We start from the raw sequence: 20,739 nt of genomic DNA, 5'->3' as shown, positions 1-20,739 counted from the left end.
GCCCATATGGAGCTCACATGGGTGGAACGTGGACTAGGTGGGTTCCAGGTGGGCATGGGCTCTGAGTTGGGGTTACAACTCAGACCATTACAGCATCCCATCTGGGCCCCATATGTAGTGTACAACCCAGAGGGGTGCCATGTTTAACCCCTCCTGGTCCCATCACTGACCCTGGTGGGCATCCATATGTGGGGCCAACATGGAACCGAAGACAAAATGTTCTGGCTCCCAGTTGGGCAACCCATACAGGCCCCACATGGACATGTTAGTCGGGCAGGTCACTTTTGTGAAGGTAATTAGATGCAGCAGACATGAGAAGACCATCTCACCACCACCACCAATTTATCCGAGTGCATTCAATTCAAGCCCAGATTGAGCATGGTTGTTGGTGCGGGAGCTGCTGCTTGATGATGGCAGGTTCCAGCAGTATTTCTCCACCATCTCTAGTAGGAACAAATATCTAGGAACCAAATAAGGGGCACCATTCCACAGTGAGGGACGTGGCATTTTCTAAAAGAGCCTTCACGAAAATGCCACCACTGTTCCTCTAAACTGACAGGAACTGACAAAGTAAAATGTGAATGATGTAAAATCAGATCTTATCTGATCTCACTGGAGATGCATTTTAATGACAAGTGTAAACAGAATCTGGTCAAAGTAGATTCAGGTACAATTCAGAGACAACATGCAGGTGTAAACAGGCCCCTTTTTGGATCTCTGACTCCACCCAATTCATGCCGCCAACATTTGTGCTGCTTCCTATCATCGGAAATCGCTGGCTTTCATCTGCTGGCTGCACCGCTTCCCCAACAGCTGACACAAACAACCACGGCAGTTGACCCTGAACACTCACCAAGTAAGACCACCTCGCTGAAAAAGCTGTGAAAGAGTGTTTGACAACACACTCGATCAAAATACAGCTTTCTTGCAGGCAGGAGATTTGACAAGGTAAAAGGTCCAGGAACCTCTGGTCCCAGGTTCTTCTTGTTCTTGGTGTCATAAACGTGTCATCATCACTTTCCTAATGCCAACTATTGTGAAAGCATTTGATCTAAAGTATTAATCAACAACTATATCATAAATATAGTCACAAATACTGCTAAATATGAGTTTGTTTCTATATTAGACAGGAGAGGATTATGGGATGTCCTGGATGTAGGAACCTTGAGTTAAGTCCTAGGAGAAGGTGTATTAAAGCAACACTTTTATCATTAAAAAATCTTCTCATAGCCTGAGCACTCTCATTGCTGCTGTACTACTGAATAGGCACCCCTGGTCTGATGAGACGGAAGAATCAGTAATTCCTTAAATCTTCCCAAAGGTGAATCCTCTTATTAGTGACAACTGCAGCAAGTTCCCAAAGAATTCACATAAGCTCCACCACCACCCACATGTGGAAGGAAGCTTACCCAGGCCAATGTGCGTCTTTCTGGGCAAAGCAAGCTGGCAAGACCCTTTGACTTCTCTTCCAGACCAGATCAGACTGGCGTTTGGCAACAAATCGTCCAGCAACTGGAGTCTATTATGGGAAAGTGGACACAGTGATCTGGAATAGAGCCAGTCATCCAGCACCCACTTCACTAGCCTACCTCTGACCAGCAATATTAATCTAGCCGTTCGCTTTGGCTCAACAAAAGTCAAGCCTATGCGCAATAGCACAGTAAAATTTCTAACAAGGTCCTATAAATGTGTTTACAAGATGTCAGTAGTGAAGTTTCTCACACTGGAGGCTTTATTGGGTAGAGGCTTCACACTGGTACAGTTATCTGGGTGTAGCACGCTATGGACGGCGTGTTTATATGAGGACTTGGTTTAAAGGTTAACACAAGGTTTGACAGCGATGAGCTGAATGTGACGTACGAGTCTAACTGCTGTCCTTTAGGACCAAACACATACATCATACAAGTCTCGCAGGATCAGGACCTGAGCTACTGCACGGCCAGTGAAGTTATGGTTGTGGTGAGCCCTGCCGTAATGAGTTCCACAATGACGTTTGCATCTGGTGCAGTTTCCTCGTTAAAATCAAATCAAGTGGAGCAAGCCTGATTGGCTGTACACCACACACAGTAAAGGATAGTCAATTCTGTGATCATCATGATCCCTCTGAATATCTATCAAGGTATAGGCACAAAGCATCCACCTGAAGCCTCCAGCAAACCCCTTCAGTAGAGCAGAAGGAGCCACCAGAACTACTGGTATCTGAGCGAACTTTCACAAGGCCTTTGACTTTGGATTTGTTTACCGTCGTTAAAATAGCTGCAAGTGAGTCAGCATTGGAATTACCCATTTGTTAATTTCCGCTTAGCATGTTTAACATTAGCATTTCTTTGGGGATATTCTTCTACGGTTAAAGAGATGTGAGAGATCTGACCCAGGATTGCTTCTCTCAGACAGTTTGTTGTTCCAAAACAACATGGAAACCATTTTTCCCACGTAGATGGAAGTACATCAGCTGGATTAACTGCTAAGCAAGATAAGGTTAGGCTAACCTAGCCAGTTCTGTAATCACAGGGTAAATATGCGAAGGACAGAAAGTTTATCTAAAAGAACGATGATTAAATATGGCCGAGACCTTCACAGAGAGTCCGGCGCGGATCAGTTTACATGAGACGGAAAGGTCAACACACCTCCTCAAGATAAAGCAGGTTTACTGGTTGGCACAGCAACGGCCTTTGCCAAAGTTTAATTTTCATTAATGGAATAATTCCCGAGGCTCCAGATCCATGGATGAATGTACGAGCAAAGGAGCCCAAACTGGAGGGGGAGAGTTGGTGAAGAGATGATGTTTGGTGCAGCTGTTGTTTTGCAATTTCTGTTAATAACCCTTATTTTTACAGTTGCCCTGAGAGAGACAGAGAGCTTTACACACATCTGCATTTTTGGCATTATTGTTTGGGTGGGTGTGGCCATACTTTGAGGTTACGAAACGGTGTACACAACTTTGTGTGTCTCTGTGTGTGTTAGTGCATCTAAATTTGACCAGATTATAAACATTTCTAATATCCCGATCACTTTCTATAGTTCTGTAGCTTATAGACCATTTATTAAAACTCTAATATAAACATCTCTATGAAGTCAGGTCTCAAGTCTCTGGGGTGTGAGTCTGAGTTAAGTCTAGAGTCTCTGGGCTATGAGTCTGATTTCAGTCTTGAGTCTCTGGGAGTCTGAGTGAAGTCTTGAGTCTCTTCAGTCTTAAGTGTGAGTTGAATTTCAGATCTCTGGGGTGTTATATCTGAGTCCCAGGTCTCTGGGTGAGTCTAAGATGAATCTTGAGTCTCTGTGGTGAGACCTATACGAGTCTCAAATCTCTGAGGTGTAAATATGAGACTTGAGTTTCTGGGATGTGTCTGAGTGGAGTCTTGAGTCTCTGGGGTGTGAGTCCCAAGTCTCTGGGGTGTAAATATGAGACTTGAGTCTCTGGGATGTGAGTTTGAGTGAAGTCTTGAGTCTCTGGGATGTGAGTCTGCGTGAAGTCTTGAGTCTCTTGGGTGTGAGTCTGAGTGAATTCTTGAGTTTTTTGGGTGTATGTCTGAGTGAAGTCTTGAGTCTCTGATATGTGAGTCTGAGTGGAGTCTTGACTCTCTGGCGTGTGAGTCTGAGTAAAGTCTCGAGTCTCTGGGATGTGAGTCTGAGTGAAGTCTCGAGTCTCTGGGATGTGAGTCTGCGTGAAGTCTTGAGTCTCTTGGGGTGAGTCTGAGTGAAGTCTTGAGTTTTTTGGGTGTAAGTCTGAGTGAAGTCTTGAGTCTCTGATATGTGAGTCTGAGTGGAGTCTTGACTCTCTGGCGTGTGAGTCTGAGTAAAGTCTCGAGTCTCTGGGATGTGAGTCTGAGTGAAGTCTCGAGTCTCTGGGATGTGAGTCTGAGTGAAGTCTTGAGTCTCTGGGATGTGAGTCTGAGTGAAGTCTTGAGTCTCTGGGATGTGAGTCTGCGTGAAGTCTTGAGTCTCTTGGGGTGAGTCTGAGTGAAGTCTTGAGTTTTTTGGGTGTAAGTCTGAGTGAAGTCTTGAGTCTCTGATATGTGAGTCTGAGTGGAGTCTCGACTCTCTGGCGTGTGAGTCTGAGTAAAGTCTCGAGTCTCTGGGATGTGAGTCTGAGTGAAGTCTCGAGTCTCTGGGATGTGAGTCTGAGTGAAGTCTCGAGTCTCTGGGATGTGAGTCTGAGTGAAGTCTTGAGTCTCTGGGATGTGAGTCTGAGTGAAGTCTTGAGTTTTTTGGGTGTAAGTCTGAATGAAGTCTTGACTATCTTGGGTGTGAGTCTGAATGAAGTCTCGAGTCTCTGGGGTGTGAGTCCCAAGTCTCTGGGGTGAGTCTAAGATGAATCTTGATTCTCTGTGGTGAGACTTATTTGAGTCTTAAGTCTCTTGGGAGAGTCAGAGGTGACTATCCAGTTTTCCGGGGTGTCCATCACGAGTCCTGGGTATCTGGGGTGCGAGTCTGAGGTGAGTCTCCTAGTCTCTGGAATGAAACTACTGATGAAAATAAAAAGAGAACCCTTGAGGTGGTGAGTTATCAAGAATAACAGCATGGCTGTGGTGATGTTATTGGCAAGAATACACCGCCTTTCGAGTTGTGTTGCATAAGCATTATGTACACAGCATGACGTGTCTTGAAACTCTTGCGTACTCATGCTTCCAGAATGGGAAATCAGCCAGGAACACTGAGTATTCTTGGCTGGACCACTTGGTGGTAAGGCAAAAAAAGATCTTCTGCTTTGATATATTTACAAATAAGAATATTTCACTTGTCTGGTGAACCTGTAAGAAGTATCAGGGTGGTCCACCAGTAATCCCAGTGAGGTGTGTCAGGGTGATCCAACCAGGAAAAGCACTAAGGAGTGTCAGATGGTCAAATGGCCTACGGCTTCATTGTTTTGCTCCATATCTCCACATCTGTGTCAGGAACACTGCAGCTACCCTGTGAGCCAGAGAGGGAGAATGTCCAGGAGGACCTACCAAAGACTCCAGGTATGCTGCTTGTATCCTCCAAGTCTTTGATTCTTTGTATGGTGTGGAGTTCAGATTCAGACAGAAAATTAGACAGAAGTTCTTGCCATCTCCAGCACTGGTTCCACCATAGTAACCCGTCTCAGACCCAGACAGACTTCCATAACAAACACACACAGTCAGAACCATCTAACTCCAAACCATCTTCAATAATGAGTTTACATTCTGCCTGATTGACAGTAATTTGTGCTCTCTCTCTCACACACACACACACACAGTTATGTAAGTTTTTTCCTCCTTGGCTAAAAGCTGCAGAGCTGAAGTGTATTTTGGAGAGGAGCTTGAGGATGAGGCTGATTTCCAGCTGGAGCTCAAAGCTGAAGAGTGGAAAAGTACAGAAATCAAATGTTAACTCTCTCTCTCTCTCTCTCTCTCGCTCTCTCTCTCTATTTGAGAATGAAATTCATGTGTGCTTACACAACTCAAAACCCGCATTGCATTCAGATTCATACACATGTGCATAAGTTCTAATGCTTTCCAGAGACCCTCTGCAGCTCCTGAATCGTGGCCTGACAGCAAAACACAACAAATGACGTGTCGAAATGTCGATTCACTAAATACCATTAAAACCCACTTAATTCACTCTGTATATGATGTCATACACAAATGTGAGGGAATGGAAGACACTGTTTAAGACTGATAGATGTGAGAGGGGCTCGTCCGGGATTTTCACTGATTTACTAACCCACTGCTACCACCATGTGTTCCTCTGCGTAACTACAGCACTCTCTCCACCGACTTCTAACAAGACGGCAAAATGAAGCACAATGGAAACGGAAGTGAGAAGAGCTCTGCGGTGTTGCATGATTGCCTAGTCTGGATTTGTCTGTGTTACAAGAATGCTCTAAGAACTATGATAAGCACTACAGGTGTTAATAATTGAGTATTTTAACTATTTCTAAAGTAGCCTAGTTCCCTTAAAACCCCACACAGAAACAGACTAACCCTTTGACCCCTCTAAAGGCCTGTGTGCAGCTACTGAACCATTTATATAAGTTCATGAATCATTTTGGTAGCTACTGAATCATTAACATCAGTCACTGATTCATTTTAATAGATATTGATTTATTTATATACCTCAAACAATGATTTATATCAGTTACTGAATCATTTTAGTAGATATTGCATCATTTATATATGTTAATTAATTATTTATGTCTGTTACTGAATTATTTATAACAGTTTCTGAATCATTTATAGCAGTTACGGAATCATTTTAGTGAACATTGAATCATTTGTAGACGACACTGAATCTCTTATATTAGATATTAAATTATTTATTGTAAATTGTGAATCATTTATGGTAGATAGTGAATCATTTATAGCAGTTACTGAATAATTTGTAGAAGGTATCGCATTATTTATAGTAGATACTGAATCAATTATAGCAGTTTCTGAATCATTTGTAATAAAAATTAAATCATTTACATCAGTTACAGGAGATACTGAATCATTTATAGCAGTTACGGAATCAGTTGTAGTAGATGCTGAATCATTTATAGCTGTTACTGAATCAGTTGTAGTAGATACTGAACCATTTATAGCAGTTACTGAATCAGTTGTAGTAGATACTGAATCATTTATAGCTGTTACTGAATCAGTTGTAGTAGATACTGAATCATTTATAGCAGTTACTGAATCATTTGTTGTAGATACCATAGAAGATATTTGTAGTAGATACTGAATCATTTTCATAGTTGATACTGAAAGATTTATAATAATGTTTTTTATTAATTATTTTATATGATATGATTTATAGTAGATTCTAAAAATGTATAGAAGAAGTGAACCAATTCTAATAGCTACTGAATCATTTGTGTCAGTTTCTGAATCTTTTCTAGTAGATACTAAACAGTAGGTCTTAAAAGTCAAACTCAAAATAAGCTAAAGACTGAAGAGGACAATCCTACAGCTGGAGACATTTAGGCCCAGTTTCTGACCCAGAAATGCTTTTCAATCATAAATCAACTGCTGTTACCATTTAGTCCTGGACTTGGCTTAAGCCTTGTCCACAAAACTGGACCTTAGACTACAAACCCATTCCATTCTTAGGACATACCTTTGACTATTGACTCCTATTGATTTGGGCCTCAGATCTCCAGCGCTTAGCTAAGGAGGCAACATTGACATCGAACATGTCGTGGCTGATTGTAAAGACAGTGATTTGTCAGGAACCGTGGCTGTAGGTCTGTGTACAGCTCAGCTCTGTTTGTCACAACGGTGGTTCAGAAGCCTCCAGTACTTGTTAGCTACTTTAGCCGTGTAGCTTCAAGAGAGGAAGCTCTGTTTCTTCACATTGCAGCAGTGGTCACTAGGTGGCACCACCACGTTTCCTAAATCTGACCCATACACTCTCACCTCCAGCAGTGTTGGGCCGTGGGGCTGATCCTGGATGCAGATGACCAGTAGGGGTCGCCTGACCACATCCCTATTCTGAACAGGCCAGAAGTTACGGGCACCTTCCAACTGCTCCAACAGGTGGCTCTGCCGTCCTCTCTCTCTCTGTCTCTGTCTCTCTCTCTCTCTCTCTCTCTCTCTCTCTCTCTTTCTCCACAGATCTGGCTGTAGGATGGTGTGTCCGGTCAGGGAGTGTGCATGAGTCGCTTCAGGTGCTTCCCTTTGTCTGGTTTTCACTCTAAAAGGTCACCGTTCTTCCTGCACTGAGAGATACCGGTCACTTGCATGCTGTCAACAAGAAACTCAGTGAAAGAGAAAAAGAGAGAGAGACTGACCGTCTGCACTGACCGGCCAATGTTGCTGTAGGATCGTCTGTCTCGAGCTGCAAGGTAAGACGTCCTTGTGCATTTTCTCTCGCCGCTCCTGTCCTGAATGCACCTGCACCTCCAGTGTTGGTGCATCTTCAGCAGGGCTGCTCAGACCTGCAGGCTTTGTGAGATGCACACGCTCTTCATCATCAGCGATACAGGGAGGTTCCACATAAGGGTTCCAATCATCTGTTATCTACATAGCACAAATGTGGACCTTCTAGGGGGCCTTAAAGACTGCTGTGAGAACCACTGCACCTTTAAGAACCTTTTAACAGATGGTTCTTCAAAGCAGTGGTCCTCACACCAGTCTTCTGTAAGCTTCATAGCACAAATGTGGGCCTTCTAGGGGGCCTTGAAGACTGCTTTGAGAACAGATGGTTTCAATCAAACCGTTCAATCAAACAGAAAGCACGCTTAGAACTTCACTGTTCGTTATGGAGGATGTTAGATGGACCTAAATGCAGCACAGTGCCCTGGTTAAAGCTTGTAAAACCGTTGTAGGAAAGAGTGTAGCGTGAGTCTGAGGTGTGTAACCTTCACTGGGACTGTGCTGGATGGGAGGCCGGCCGAATGTGGGTCACGTACCATTTGCACCCGTGCTTAAGCTCGCAGATCAATTGGAATTAAAGCGGCCTGACGGGTGCGCGAGGAACCTGCTGACACACGCGCTCCAGAGCTTTATGGTCCAGGACAAGCGGGGCCCCGTCTGTATGGCCTAGGCATGGCTTTACTACTGAAACAGGACTGCCTGATCAACACTCGCAGACCTTCCGCAGGGTTCATCAGGGCGTCAGTGCAGAACTTTAATACATCAGAAACACTCTCAGCTTCAGCAGAGCGTCCTCCTCTGTATAAAGAGCAGCTTTTGCTGAAATACTGACAGATCTGACAGTTGTCATTGGTTGAAAGCACAGACTGGAGCACCTGTTGGTTTAGACATCTGAAAGGTCTGAGTGCTGATGAGTGCTGACATCACAACAAGGAAAGGAAATTAGCAGCCTTTGGCTTCATTCCCGAGCTAGTGCTGCCGCTAATGCTTCCGCTAATGCTGCCGCTAATGCTGCCACACAAAAGTAGTTTTTTATTAAAGATAAAAGTTTTCTCGCTTGGTAAATAATTATTTTAAGTAAAAAGTGTTTTGGTCTGTAAAGTTTTAGGATTGATAAAGTGTAGGTCTGTAAAGTGGTGAAGTGATTTTAAATCTGTAAAGCATTTTGATCTGTAAAATAGTTTTGGTCTGTAAATTGCTTTGATCTGTAAAGTAGTGTAGTATTTTGGTCTGTAAAGTGGTTTGAACTGTAAAGTTTTATGATTGTGTTTTTGATCTGTAAAATAGCTTTGGTCCATAAAGTGCTTTCTTGCGTAAAGTAGGTCTGTAAAGTGGTCTTGATCTGTGAAGTGGTTTTAAATTTGTAAAGTATTTTGATCTGTAAAGTATTTTGGCCTGTAATGTGGTTTTATCTGTAATGTGGTTTAGTCTAGTGTTTTGGTCTAAAGTTTTATGGCCAGTGTTTTTGATCTGTTAAATAGTTTTGTTCTGTAAAGTGCTTTCATCCATAAAGTAGTTTAGGTCTGGTTTTGATCTGTAAAGTGATTTTAAATCTGTAAAGTGTTTTGATCTGTAAAGAGTTTTGATCTGTAAAGAGTTTTGGTTGCTATAGTAAGATCCTGACCACAGTATCCTCTCTCCTCGTTTCTGCCGCAGCGTGGAAAGCGATAGTTGTCCTGAATAATGCAGGAGTGTCAGCAGGAGGCCTTCAGGGTTATGTAATGATGCTGAAGGCTTTGTTAGTGCAGATTAGTGCAGCAACAGGTGGAGGAGTTAATATTAAGGTCTGCTCCTCAGACACAGGAGACACAGGGTTCGAGTTTAAGTAAGTAAATGATCTAAATTTAGGAAAATATGAGCCAACAAAGCACTTCCCCGAGCTCTACTCTCCACCTGTAATAGGATATCCTGATTGGTGCTGTGGAACAGGCCAGCTTCAGAGTGAGCTACACAGCTGCCTCGAGTCAGTGGATTCAGCCCAATTTTTTTTACTATACACACTGGTCTGTTCAGGAAGAGTAGATTAGTTTGAGTTCATGAATTACGTCAACACAGTGTTCAGTGTTCGGAATTTGAGATGTGCTGAAGCGTCTCAGACACTCAGGACAGTCTCGATGTGCCATCTGCCTCTTAAAATTCAATTAGTAGCTTCACAGTTTATCAGACGTCAACATTAAACGCTCTGAAATTCAGTCTACCTTCATTCAGTGACGCTAAATTGCTTATTTCCACTGAGTGCTCCATTATACTTGACTACAGGCGGTTATGGAAGCTGCGGTTCTGCATATTAATCTGTTCTCTGTTTCCCAGGATAATCAAGTGAGAGCCTGAGCCATGGACACAGTCGTTCACTTTATGAATGACTCCGCAGAGTTTTACAGATGGAGTCTTACCATAGCGGGTACGTCTTTGAACTGCGGAGTCCTTTAACTCTATGGAAATGACCTTAAACATCTTAAATAAAACATCGATGTGTGTGTGTGTGTGTGTGTGTGTAGACAAGCGTGTGGAACGATGGCCCATGATGTCATCCCCGCTTCCCACGCTGGGCATCAGCGCTCTGTATCTCCTCTTCCTATGGGCGGGGCCTCGATACATGCAGAACCGTGAACCGTTCCAGCTACGCAAAACCCTCATCATCTACAACTTCAGCATGGTGCTCCTCAACTTCTACATCTGCAAAGAGGTACAGGCTCTGTCTATACCTCTATACTTGCATCTCTATAACCATACCTCCATCCATCCATACCTTCGGCCCCTACATCTATACCTTCATCCATACCTCCATCCATACCTTCCGTCCTACATCTATACCTCCATCCATATGTCCATCCATACCTTTGGCCCTATATCTATACCTCCATCCATACCTTCGGCCCAACATCTATACCTTCATCCATACCTCCATCCATACCTTCGGCCCTACATCTATGCCTTTATCCATACCTTCGGCCCTACATTTACACCTCCATCCGTACCTTCGGCCCAACATCTATACCTTCATCCATACCTTCGGCCCAACATCTATATCCATATGCTCAGTCCCACATAATCCTATACTTTTATCCATTCCTCCATTCATATGGCCGTTCATTAGGGCATTCCCTACAGCTATACCTTTATCCACCCCTCATCCACCATACTTTCATCCCTCTATCCATACCTTCGCCCCTACATCATTCCCTCCACTTATTTATCCAACCATCTCTGCCTCCATCCGCTTTGTCTATACCATCATGCCTCCGTTCCTTCATCCATTGCCCTATTCCTCCACCCTCCTTTATTTATGCTGTGTATCCATCCATCTATCCATCCTCTCCTTCACCATCTCCCCATCCATCTCCCTCTTCAACCCCTTAATCTATTCCTCCATAAATTTCTCCATTCTCTACCATCCTAGAGGATCTCCACGGCCTCTCCTCCATGCTGCCCTTCATTCCATCACCCATCCACCCCCTTTTTGCCTTAGAGAAGTTTAGAGTTCTGTGGGTTCAGTGATATCTACAGTATATGCTGCTAATGTCTCTCTCTCTTTCTCTCTCTTTAGCTGCTGCTGGGATCCAGAGCAGCTGGGTACAGCTACCTCTGCCAACCTGTCAACTATTCCAATGATGTCAATGAAGTCAGGGTGAGAACCAAAATACACACACACGCACACACACACACACACACACACACACACACACACTCCTCATATGTCACCCACAACAAACCATATTACAGTAGAGAAGTTAGAGGGTTTGGTTGGTGTTATGAGAGTTCCTATTTTGTGGACACATTTTGGAGGTGTGATAGTTAGGGTGGAGTGTAATGGGAATTCGGGTGGTGTGATTGTATGGCGTATGAGATGGTATATATACCATGGTATATGGTATATATACATCTTCATCCCTCCTTCTACTCCTTTATCCATCCCTCCATCCACATCTCCATTCCTCTGTTCATACCTGCATCCATACCTTCATCATCCATCCATCCATGTCTCCATCCCTCTGTTCATACCTTCAGCCATCCCTCCATCTATATCTCCATCCCTCTGCCCATACCTCCATCCATACCTTAATCCCTACATCCATACCTTCATCATCCATCCATGTCTCCATCCCTCTGTCCATACCTTCAGCCATCCCTCCATCCATGTCTCCATCCCTCTGTCCATACCTTCAGCCATCCCTCCATCCATGTCTCCATCCCTCTGTCCATAGTTACAGCCATCCCTCCATCCATGTCTCCATCCCTCTGTCCATAGTTACAGCCATCCCTCCATCTATATCTCCATCCCTCTGTCCATAGTTACAGCCATCTCTCCATCTATATCTCCATCTCTCTGTCCATACCTTCAGCCATCCCTCCATCTATATCTCCATCTCTCTGTCCATACCTTCAGCCATCCCTCCATCCATGTCTCCATCCCTCTGTCCATAGTTACAGCCATCCCTTTATACCTAAATCCATATAGTCACCCATCCCTCCATACTTCCATCCTTCCACCCTTCACCCATTTCTCCATCTATCCTTCTACTAGGTGAGGGCCTCCTGAAAAATGGTTCAGGTTTGCAGGTGTTCTGTGTTGTAGGTGTGGTCAGCAGATGTACAAGTCTATGTTCTACGTATTTCCCACGACTTCCATATGTCAGATCAGGTGGAAAGGGTCTTTGGCGAGTGCTCTGAGAAGCCCACCATCTCCTATAACTCAGCACCAGTGACTATTGACCAGTGTTAGCTTAGCTACCTGCAGCCTGGCGGCTGGAGGGAGATACGGGGCATGCAGGTGGAGTCAGCGTGAGGGAAAGGAGGGGTCGTTTAATGGGTGGTGTTGTTGAGTCACAGTGGTGTATCTCTGGTGTCGGGGGGTTCTGTATCCTGGCCTTCTCCGTGATCGGCGTAGTTTGGGGATTTCCTCAGTCTGCTGCTTTGGCATCAAGCTCATCAAGTCTTCTCCTTGGTGACCTGAGGACATGGGCGGAGTTAGGTATCTCACCACCTCTTGACTCCGCCTCTGTCCCCTCCTCCACCTGCTGTTGGCCTCGAGAGCTGTAAGGGGTTAGAGAGTTAACCAGGACTTTAGATCACCAAGCCGTCTGTCCCTCTCTCTCTCTCTCTCTCTCTCTCTCTCTCTCGCTCACCCAGTCTGACTTTGTCGATCAGAACACCCTGAACCCTGAGGAGTGAAATCCCCTTCACACACACACACACACACACACACACACACACACACACACACACTGCTGCTGTAGTTCTCAGGCTGATCTACGAGGCGAGTGTTTAAGCAACTAGGAGAGATGTACAGTAACCTGCGGTGCTCATTTACCCACATCAGCTTTCACACACCAACCTACACCAGCCTACATCAGCCTACATCAGCCTACACCAACCTACACCAGCCTACACCAGCCTACATCAGCCTACATCAGCCTACACCAGCCTACATCAGCCTACACCAGCCTACACCAACCTACATCAGCCTACACCAGCCTACACCAACCTACACCAGCCTACACCAGCCTACATCAGCCTACACCAGCCTACATCAACCTACACCAACCTACCAGCCTACAGCTGTCTTTTAAACATAGTCTATTTTAGTCCTAAATTGATTTATTGATTAATCTTTATCTATTTTAGTAATAAGGATTAATTTTAATGAAATCACATTGATTAAGTTTCTCTATTTTTAGTGAAATATTGATTATTTTTGGTCTGATTTTCTTATCATATTTTGTGTCTTTTAGTCTATTTTAGATTTATTCATATTAAAATTCATATATGTAGTCTGTTTTATTATATTGATATTTTTTGGCTAATTTATTCATATATTAATTGAAGTCTATTTTTAGTTATATATTGATTCATGTTAGTCTATTTTTGGACATATATTGATTTATTTTTAGTCATATTCTGATTCATATGAATTTTATTTATTATTTATATTTTAAATGTTATTATATTCATTATTTTTGTCTATTTTTAGTAATATTATGTTGCTTAATTCTAGTCTATTTAGTCGTATATTAATTGCAGTTTATTTTTTAGTCGTATTTTCATTTACCTTAGTCTATTTTAGTCATATTGCTTAAGTATAGTGTATTTTAGTCATATGTGGATTTTTGTCTATTTCTAGTCATATACTGAATTATCTTAGTCTATTTTTGGACATATATTGATTTTAATTTATTTTTAGTCATATACTGATTTATTTGAATTTATTTCAGCCATACTATACTGCTTAATGTTAGTTTATTTGTAATCATATGTTCATTTATTGTAGTCAATGTTATGTTATATGTTGATTAATGATTGAATTTTGTTTTAGTAATTTTTTTATTAATCATTTTATTTTGAGGTTTTTAGATAATAATAGATATGCAGTGTCAGAAATATATATACACCTTCACACGTCGCTCCAGAGTGTAGAAGCTATAGAAGCTAACCTTCAGACACCAAATATGCCTCGACCGGTCGTTTGTGCTGAGGGGACACCTGTGTCTGATCTTCAGTTAGAGTCTGATCTTCAGCTGGAACGGCAGCTCAGTGGGTGCTACAGCGATGGCTTGCTTGTCTTGCGTCTACATCACGTTCTCCAGCAGCTCCTGAGCCCTAAAGGAACCGTCTCCTCCGGCCGTCCTGCAGCAGGCTGAGGCTGTGAAGCTGTAATTGTTTAATGGTCTGTGTCTGAAGCTTACTGCAGTGCTGGGCTCTCTCCCAGCTCAGGACCATTTCACTCCTTTGAACTTTGCCCCTGCTCTGCTGACCTCAATCTGGTGCCTCCTGAGGAGCCTTCAGGGCCTCACAGTCGACCTGAGAGCACTGTGGAGAAACAGCAGCAATCAGTCCACCTTCCTGAAAATCCAGCATTTCCAAGCAGGTTCATACCGGTCAGTGTTGGATAAGTGCTGGTCCATGTACAGTCAGGTCCATAAATATTTGGACACTATATTTTTAGTGGTATTGTGATATACACAGAGGAGGCGGAGCTACAGTCTCTCATTAGGTGAATATTAATAACGCTCTAAATGTAGGTATTGTGATATACACTGAGGAGGCGGAGCTACAGTCTCTCATTAGGTGAATATTAATAACGCTCTAAATGTAGGTATTGTGATATACACTGAGGAGGCGGAACTACAGTCTCTCATTAGCGTGAATTCATGGAAGTCGCACTCTGAAGTCCTTCAGTGGATGTATAAATTCAGCATTGACTGTATATATGTGGGTCCCCTTTTGATAGCATGTGGTGTGTGTTGTTGCAGATAGCGTCGGCGCTGTGGTGGTACTACATCTCCAAGGGGGTGGAGTTTCTGGACACAGTGTTCTTCATCATGAGGAAGAAGTTTAACCAGGTCAGCTTCCTGCACGTCTATCACCACTGCACCATGTTCATCCTGTGGTGGATCGGCATCAAGTGGGTCCCTGGCGGCCAATGTAAGAACACCTCAACATACACGTATTCATGGTGTTGATTTGCAATTAAAAGAAGCCAAAAGTATGTGGACACCTGATCGTCTCACCTGAACCCTTTCTAAAAATCCAAGGGCATTACTATAGAGTACACCCCCGTCCTGCCCCGGAGTGGGCTTTAGTCCATTCCAGCCAACACTAAACCCACTTCATGAAGCTCCTGATGCTCATTTATTGTGCTGAGATTGCTTCTTGAGGCAGTTTGGAGATCTGTAATGAGCAATGCAACAGAGGAGTGGAAAATTCATGTGTTGGTGTGGTCTACCGCTTTATGGCTGAGCTTTAAGTTGCTCTCAATTCACAACAACAGCACTTATGATCAACTGGGGCAGCTCTAGCAGGGTAGAAATTAAACCGACATCTGGCAAAAGTGGCATCCTATGTATCTATTAGCAATGAGTGTGGCTACAACAACTGAACTGAATAATTAGGAGTGGTGTCCACATATCTTTGGCTATATATAGTACATTGAGAACACATTCTAGACACAGTAGGCTGGAGTTTTGCTAACTTGGCTAGAAGCGTTGCTACAAGTTAACTTGTGAGACAAGCCGATTGACAGATTGATAGAAGCTGCTTTTGAAGCCTCAGAGCTAAGTTGAGGGTGGGGGAGTTTGTTTGGGGGTGGGGGTTGGGGTGGGGAGGCAGCTGAAGCATATGCTCCAGGCTTATATCCCCCTATAGGGCATGGAGCAGACTATATCCCACCCAACATGCTCATGTAGGGCTCACATGGGTGGAACGTGGGCTAGGTGGGTTCCAGGTGGTCATGGGCTCTAAATGGGTTTCTACATGTGTTGATTTGCTTTCCCAAATGGGCCCAATCATTACACCATTACACTGCACCATGCTGACCACCGTTCTCCAGAACCCCCAAAACGCCCGCAAAGACAAAAAGACCCTTCACGTTTAAGTAGCTGAATCCATGACCCCACTGGAACCCTTCCTAAACTGCATGGGTTAGATAATCACCCCTCCTGTTATTCCCACTATCTGCTCTAATCCTGACCTCAGGGCTTACTCAGCCCCTCTCACACGCCCTTTAACCTAGATGTGCTTTGACCCTTTACCTGGATCTGTTTTCCCCCTCACAGCATTCTTCGGAGCGACCATAAACTCAGGTATCCATGTGCTGATGTACGGCTACTACGGTCTGGCCGCCTTCGGACCCCATATGCAGAAGTACCTGTGGTGGAAAAAGTACCTGACCATAATTCAGATGGTAAATATGTTTCTCATATATGTGCACCTGCTTCACCAGACTCATGAACAACCGATGGAATCTGTGAAATTGGATGTGGAGGGTCGTCTTCATTCAGGAGTCAGGATTAAGCCTAGTCCTGGGCTACATTTTTCTTCTAATGAAGAATCGTGATGAGTAGTCCAGGACCAGGCTTAATCTTGACTTAGAGTTCGGTCAGTAAGCCTCAGTTGGAACGTTTTGGTCATTTGGTCACAAAATATCCAGTATAACCGAACTGCATTACCAGCCTGACCAACCTGATAGATTATCAGCATGGCCAGCTGGACCAGGCTGGACCACCAGCATGACCAACCTGGTCCACTAGTATAACTAGCATGACCAAGTTGAACCACCACCATGGTCAACCAGAATAACCACCATGGTCAACAAGCACTATCAGTACAAACCAGCTGGTTGACTAGCACTACCAGTTCGTCTAAGCTGGTTGACCATCATGACAAACCTAGTCAACCAGCATGACCAGTACAGGACCAGGCTTAATCTTGACCTAAAGTTTGGTCAGTATGCCTCAGTTGGAACATTTGGTCACAAAATATGCAGTATGACAATACTTCATTACCAGCCTGAACAAGCTGGCTGACCAGCATGACCAACACAACCAAGCTGGTTGCTCAGCACTTCCAGTCTGACCAACCTGGTCCATTATCAGCATGGCCAGCTTGCCCAGCCTGGTCCATTAGTATAACTAGCATGACCAAGTTGAACCACCACCATGGTCAACCAGAATAACCACCATGGTCAACCAGAATAACCACTATGGTCAACAAGCATTATCAATACAAACCAGCTGGTTGACCATCATGACCAACCTAGTCAACCAGTGTAACCGGTGTGACCAGTCTTGATCTAGATTACTTTGGTATATTTACATACTTACCTGCTTCATCACCTGCGACAATCTGTGTGTCTGCAGATCCAGTTCCACGTCACCATCGGCCATGCTGCCCACTCCCTCTACACGGGCTGCCCGTTCCCTGCCTGGATGCAGTGGGCGCTCATCTGCTACGCCGTCACCTTCATCATCCTCTTCGCCAACTTCTACTACCAGACCTACCGGCAGCAGCCGCGGCACAAATCGGCCAAGGGCGTGGCCAACGGTGTCGGCACGGAAACCAACGGCTCCGCCAAGGCCGCCGAGCACACAGAGGAGAACGGCAAGAAGCACAAGAAAGGGAAGAAGAGAGATTAGGAAAGGAGCGGAGAGCAGGATGAAGAAGAGGAGGATGAGAAGGGGAAGCGTTGGGAGAGTAAACGTCTTTTGGGGACCAGTGGGTTGTGAAGGGGGATTAGATGATTGATTTGCTGATTGGATAGGCCTGGTTTGCGCTGAAAAAAGTGACACGTTGAATTTATTTGGATTTATTTCCACAGGATGAAAAAGGTATGACATCATCACAGCTCCTGCCAACTCGAGTAAATTCAGCGTACTTTTTTCAGAGTGTAAACCCAACAGCTGAGGTGCACAGAGTCCAGTTCTAGGGGTCTGATTGTCAGAGGAAGGGTCGCGCTCACACGGCACCGCCAGCGGCTTTTATTCTGACTGAACACTTCGTAGATTCTTCGATTACATCACTTTTTATTTTTCCGATATTTATGTTTTAAGAGCTTCTGTATGTCTGTCTGTCCCTCTGCACAGCAGCAGCCAGCAGTGTTGAATGTGGTTGGGTGGGGTGGGGTGGGGTTGGGTTGGGGAGGGGAGGGTGTGGGAGGGAGGGGTGTTACTTTGTGAATGGTGTTTTTTTTGTTGTGGTTGTTAAGAAGAGTGAGGTAGGGTGTGGATATAAGAATGTCAGCAGCTTCCACCAGTTAGAAGACTCCAGAGGAGAACGTCTGCCGGGCTCCACTTCAGAAGGGAAAGCAGAAGTTTGGTGGAAACTCAATGTACATCATTTACCCCTTTACCCCAAGAGCTGTGAGGCTAATGTTGCTAAAAGCTAACAAACAAACTGGTCAGGATGGTTCAGATGGTCTACCAGCATGATCAGTTGACCAGGCTGCACCACTTGCATGATTAACGTGGTGAGCCAGAATAACCACCATGGTCAACAAGCATGATCAATACAAACCAGCTGGTTCATTAGCACTACCAGTTTGTCCAAGCCATTGGTTGACCATCATAGCTAACCAAGTCAACCAGTATTATTAATCTGAACAACCTGGTCGACCAGATTAACCAGTGTGACCAAGCTAGTCATCAATATGTCACTAAGCTGGTTAACCTAAATATCCAGCATGACCAACCTGGTCCACTAGTAGAACCAGCATGACTAAGCTGATCCACTAGTAGAACCAGCATGACCAAGCTGATCCACTAGTAGAACCAGCATGACCAAGCTGGGCCACCAGCATGACCAACCTGATCCACTAGTAGAACCAGCATGACCAAGCTGATCCACTAGTAGAACCAGCATGACCAAGCTGGGCCACCAGCATGACCAACCTGATCCACTAGTAGAACCAGCATGACCAACCTGATCCACTAGTAGAACCAGCATGACCAAGCTGGGCCACCAGCATGACCAACCTGGTCCACTAGTAGAACCAGCATGACCAACCTGGTCCACTAGTATAACCAGAATGACCAACCTGACCCACTAGTAGAACCAGCATGACCAACCTGACCCACTAGTAGAACCAGCATGACCAACCTGATCCACTAGTAGAACCAGCATGACCAAGCTGGGCCACTAGTAGAACCAGCTTGACCAAGCTGGGCCACCAGCATGACCAACCTGGTCCACTAGTAGAACCAGCATGACCAACCTGGGCCACTAGTATAACCAGCATGACCAAGCTGGGCCACCACCATGACCAACCTGACCCACTAGTAGAACCAGCATGACCAACCTGGTCACCTAGCTTTACCAGCCAGCCATGTTTTCACCTGGATGGGCAGCTTTCCAACCACCATGACCATCGAAGACCAGCTTAGACCATCTGAAACCAGCTACCAGCAGAAGCTGACGAAGCAAAACGTCAGACGTCGGAACATGACTCAGCTGACTGGCGTTTGGGGTAAGGAGGAGGAGTGTGAGGTTTCGCTAAGTCTTCGCTTCAACGTTTGAATGTCCTGCACGAGTGTTGATTTACATGAAGGTCGCAGTTCCAGAGGAACCCGTTCATACTAAGTGTGGAACCTCCGCAAATTCACACCGAACAGAGCGTCTGCGGCCCGGTTCCTGTGTAGAAGATAAACTGAGCTGCTATACAGATATGCAGGCATGCTGTTTCACAGACATGCTAACGTACACATGCGCTACGTACTTTACCTCATGTAAGCCGGTGTGTATCGATGTGTAATTACCTGCAGTGTGACGATCCTAATTACACAGAGATGCAGGTTTAGCTGTAGATGCTACGGACAGTGCGGCCTGTAAGGCCACTGTTGTGTTATACCTGGACCTGAAACTAACATACACCAATCAGCCATAACATTAAGACCTAGGTGAGGTGAACGACATTGATGATCTGGTGACCCCTAAGTCAAAGGGGTGGAGATACTAGGCAGCAAGCGAACAGTCTCAGTGCTCGAAGGTGACGTGTTGGCAAGCAGCTGACTGCACGCAATAAAAAGGGTGTCCATAAACTTCTGGACATGTCGTGTATATGAGACGTTTCAAGTTTATGGGATCAAACCCGGCTGAATTAACTGACCACTCGGATCCTGAGACTCTGCCAGGCCGGTTTTACAGTGTTCGGACAGTCTTCTCTTCCCTGCCATGTCAGTTTTCACTGATTTTCAGTGACGTATCTTCTCGTTCATCACTTTTTTTTAAGAAATTCCCCCAACCGCACACAAAACAGCTGTGTTTAGCGCGATAGCTTAGCTTAGCGAGCCAAATCAAACGACCAGGTTACCATAAACAGTGTGTAATTACCGTTTTCTGACTGTTTCCACAGATTATTTTTGCAATATATTCTTTATTTTGGTGCGTGTTTGCTCATGGGTTCATTTAGGAAGTGTAAAATCAAACAGGTGAAGAGTGAAAATGGCTAAACGTGTTAGCTAACTGAGCTTTTTTTTAAAAAGCGTCCTGTCTCTGGTTCTGCTGGAAACATCTGCTGAATAAACGGGATGCCAGTGACATCTAATGTGTATGTACGTGTGTTTGTAGCCCCCTGAATCCCCCCGGTGTAGGTTCTCCACACACCCAGCGCTAATCTGATAGCGCTAACCGTCCACCTCAGGTCATGTTTATT

The 20,739-nt window shown here is 44.6% G+C and overlaps 1 protein-coding gene across 2 annotated transcripts; it reads left to right on the top strand.

Annotated features, from left to right (window-relative positions):
* The first annotated feature begins 4,871 nt into the window (after positions 1–4,871).
* elovl4b (ELOVL fatty acid elongase 4b) lies at positions 4,872–17,818 on the top strand. Of its 2 annotated transcripts, none has more exons than XM_072696247.1 (8): positions 4,872–4,961; positions 7,365–7,786; positions 10,128–10,218; positions 10,316–10,503; positions 11,365–11,445; positions 15,068–15,239; positions 16,370–16,497; positions 17,453–17,818. In XM_072696247.1, the coding sequence occupies exons 3-8, from the start codon at positions 10,152–10,154 to the stop codon at positions 17,726–17,728; spliced, it is 912 nt and encodes a 303-aa protein (XP_072552348.1). In that variant the 5' UTR covers positions 4,872–4,961; positions 7,365–7,786; positions 10,128–10,151; the 3' UTR covers positions 17,729–17,818. The 2 variants fall into 2 exon arrangements, with proteins under 2 accessions (XP_072552348.1, XP_072552349.1); XM_072696248.1 differs by having other exon boundaries at positions 4,895–4,961; positions 7,368–7,786.
* Positions 17,819–20,739: the final 2,921 nt, after the last annotated feature.

This window comes from Salminus brasiliensis, chromosome 14 (assembly GCF_030463535.1).
Source record: "Salminus brasiliensis chromosome 14, fSalBra1.hap2, whole genome shotgun sequence".
In the NCBI taxonomy this organism is placed as follows: Eukaryota; Metazoa; Chordata; class Actinopteri; order Characiformes; family Bryconidae; genus Salminus; species Salminus brasiliensis.
The sequence above is the reverse complement of the archived record's forward strand: the minus strand, read 5'-3'. Positions and strand labels throughout refer to the sequence as shown.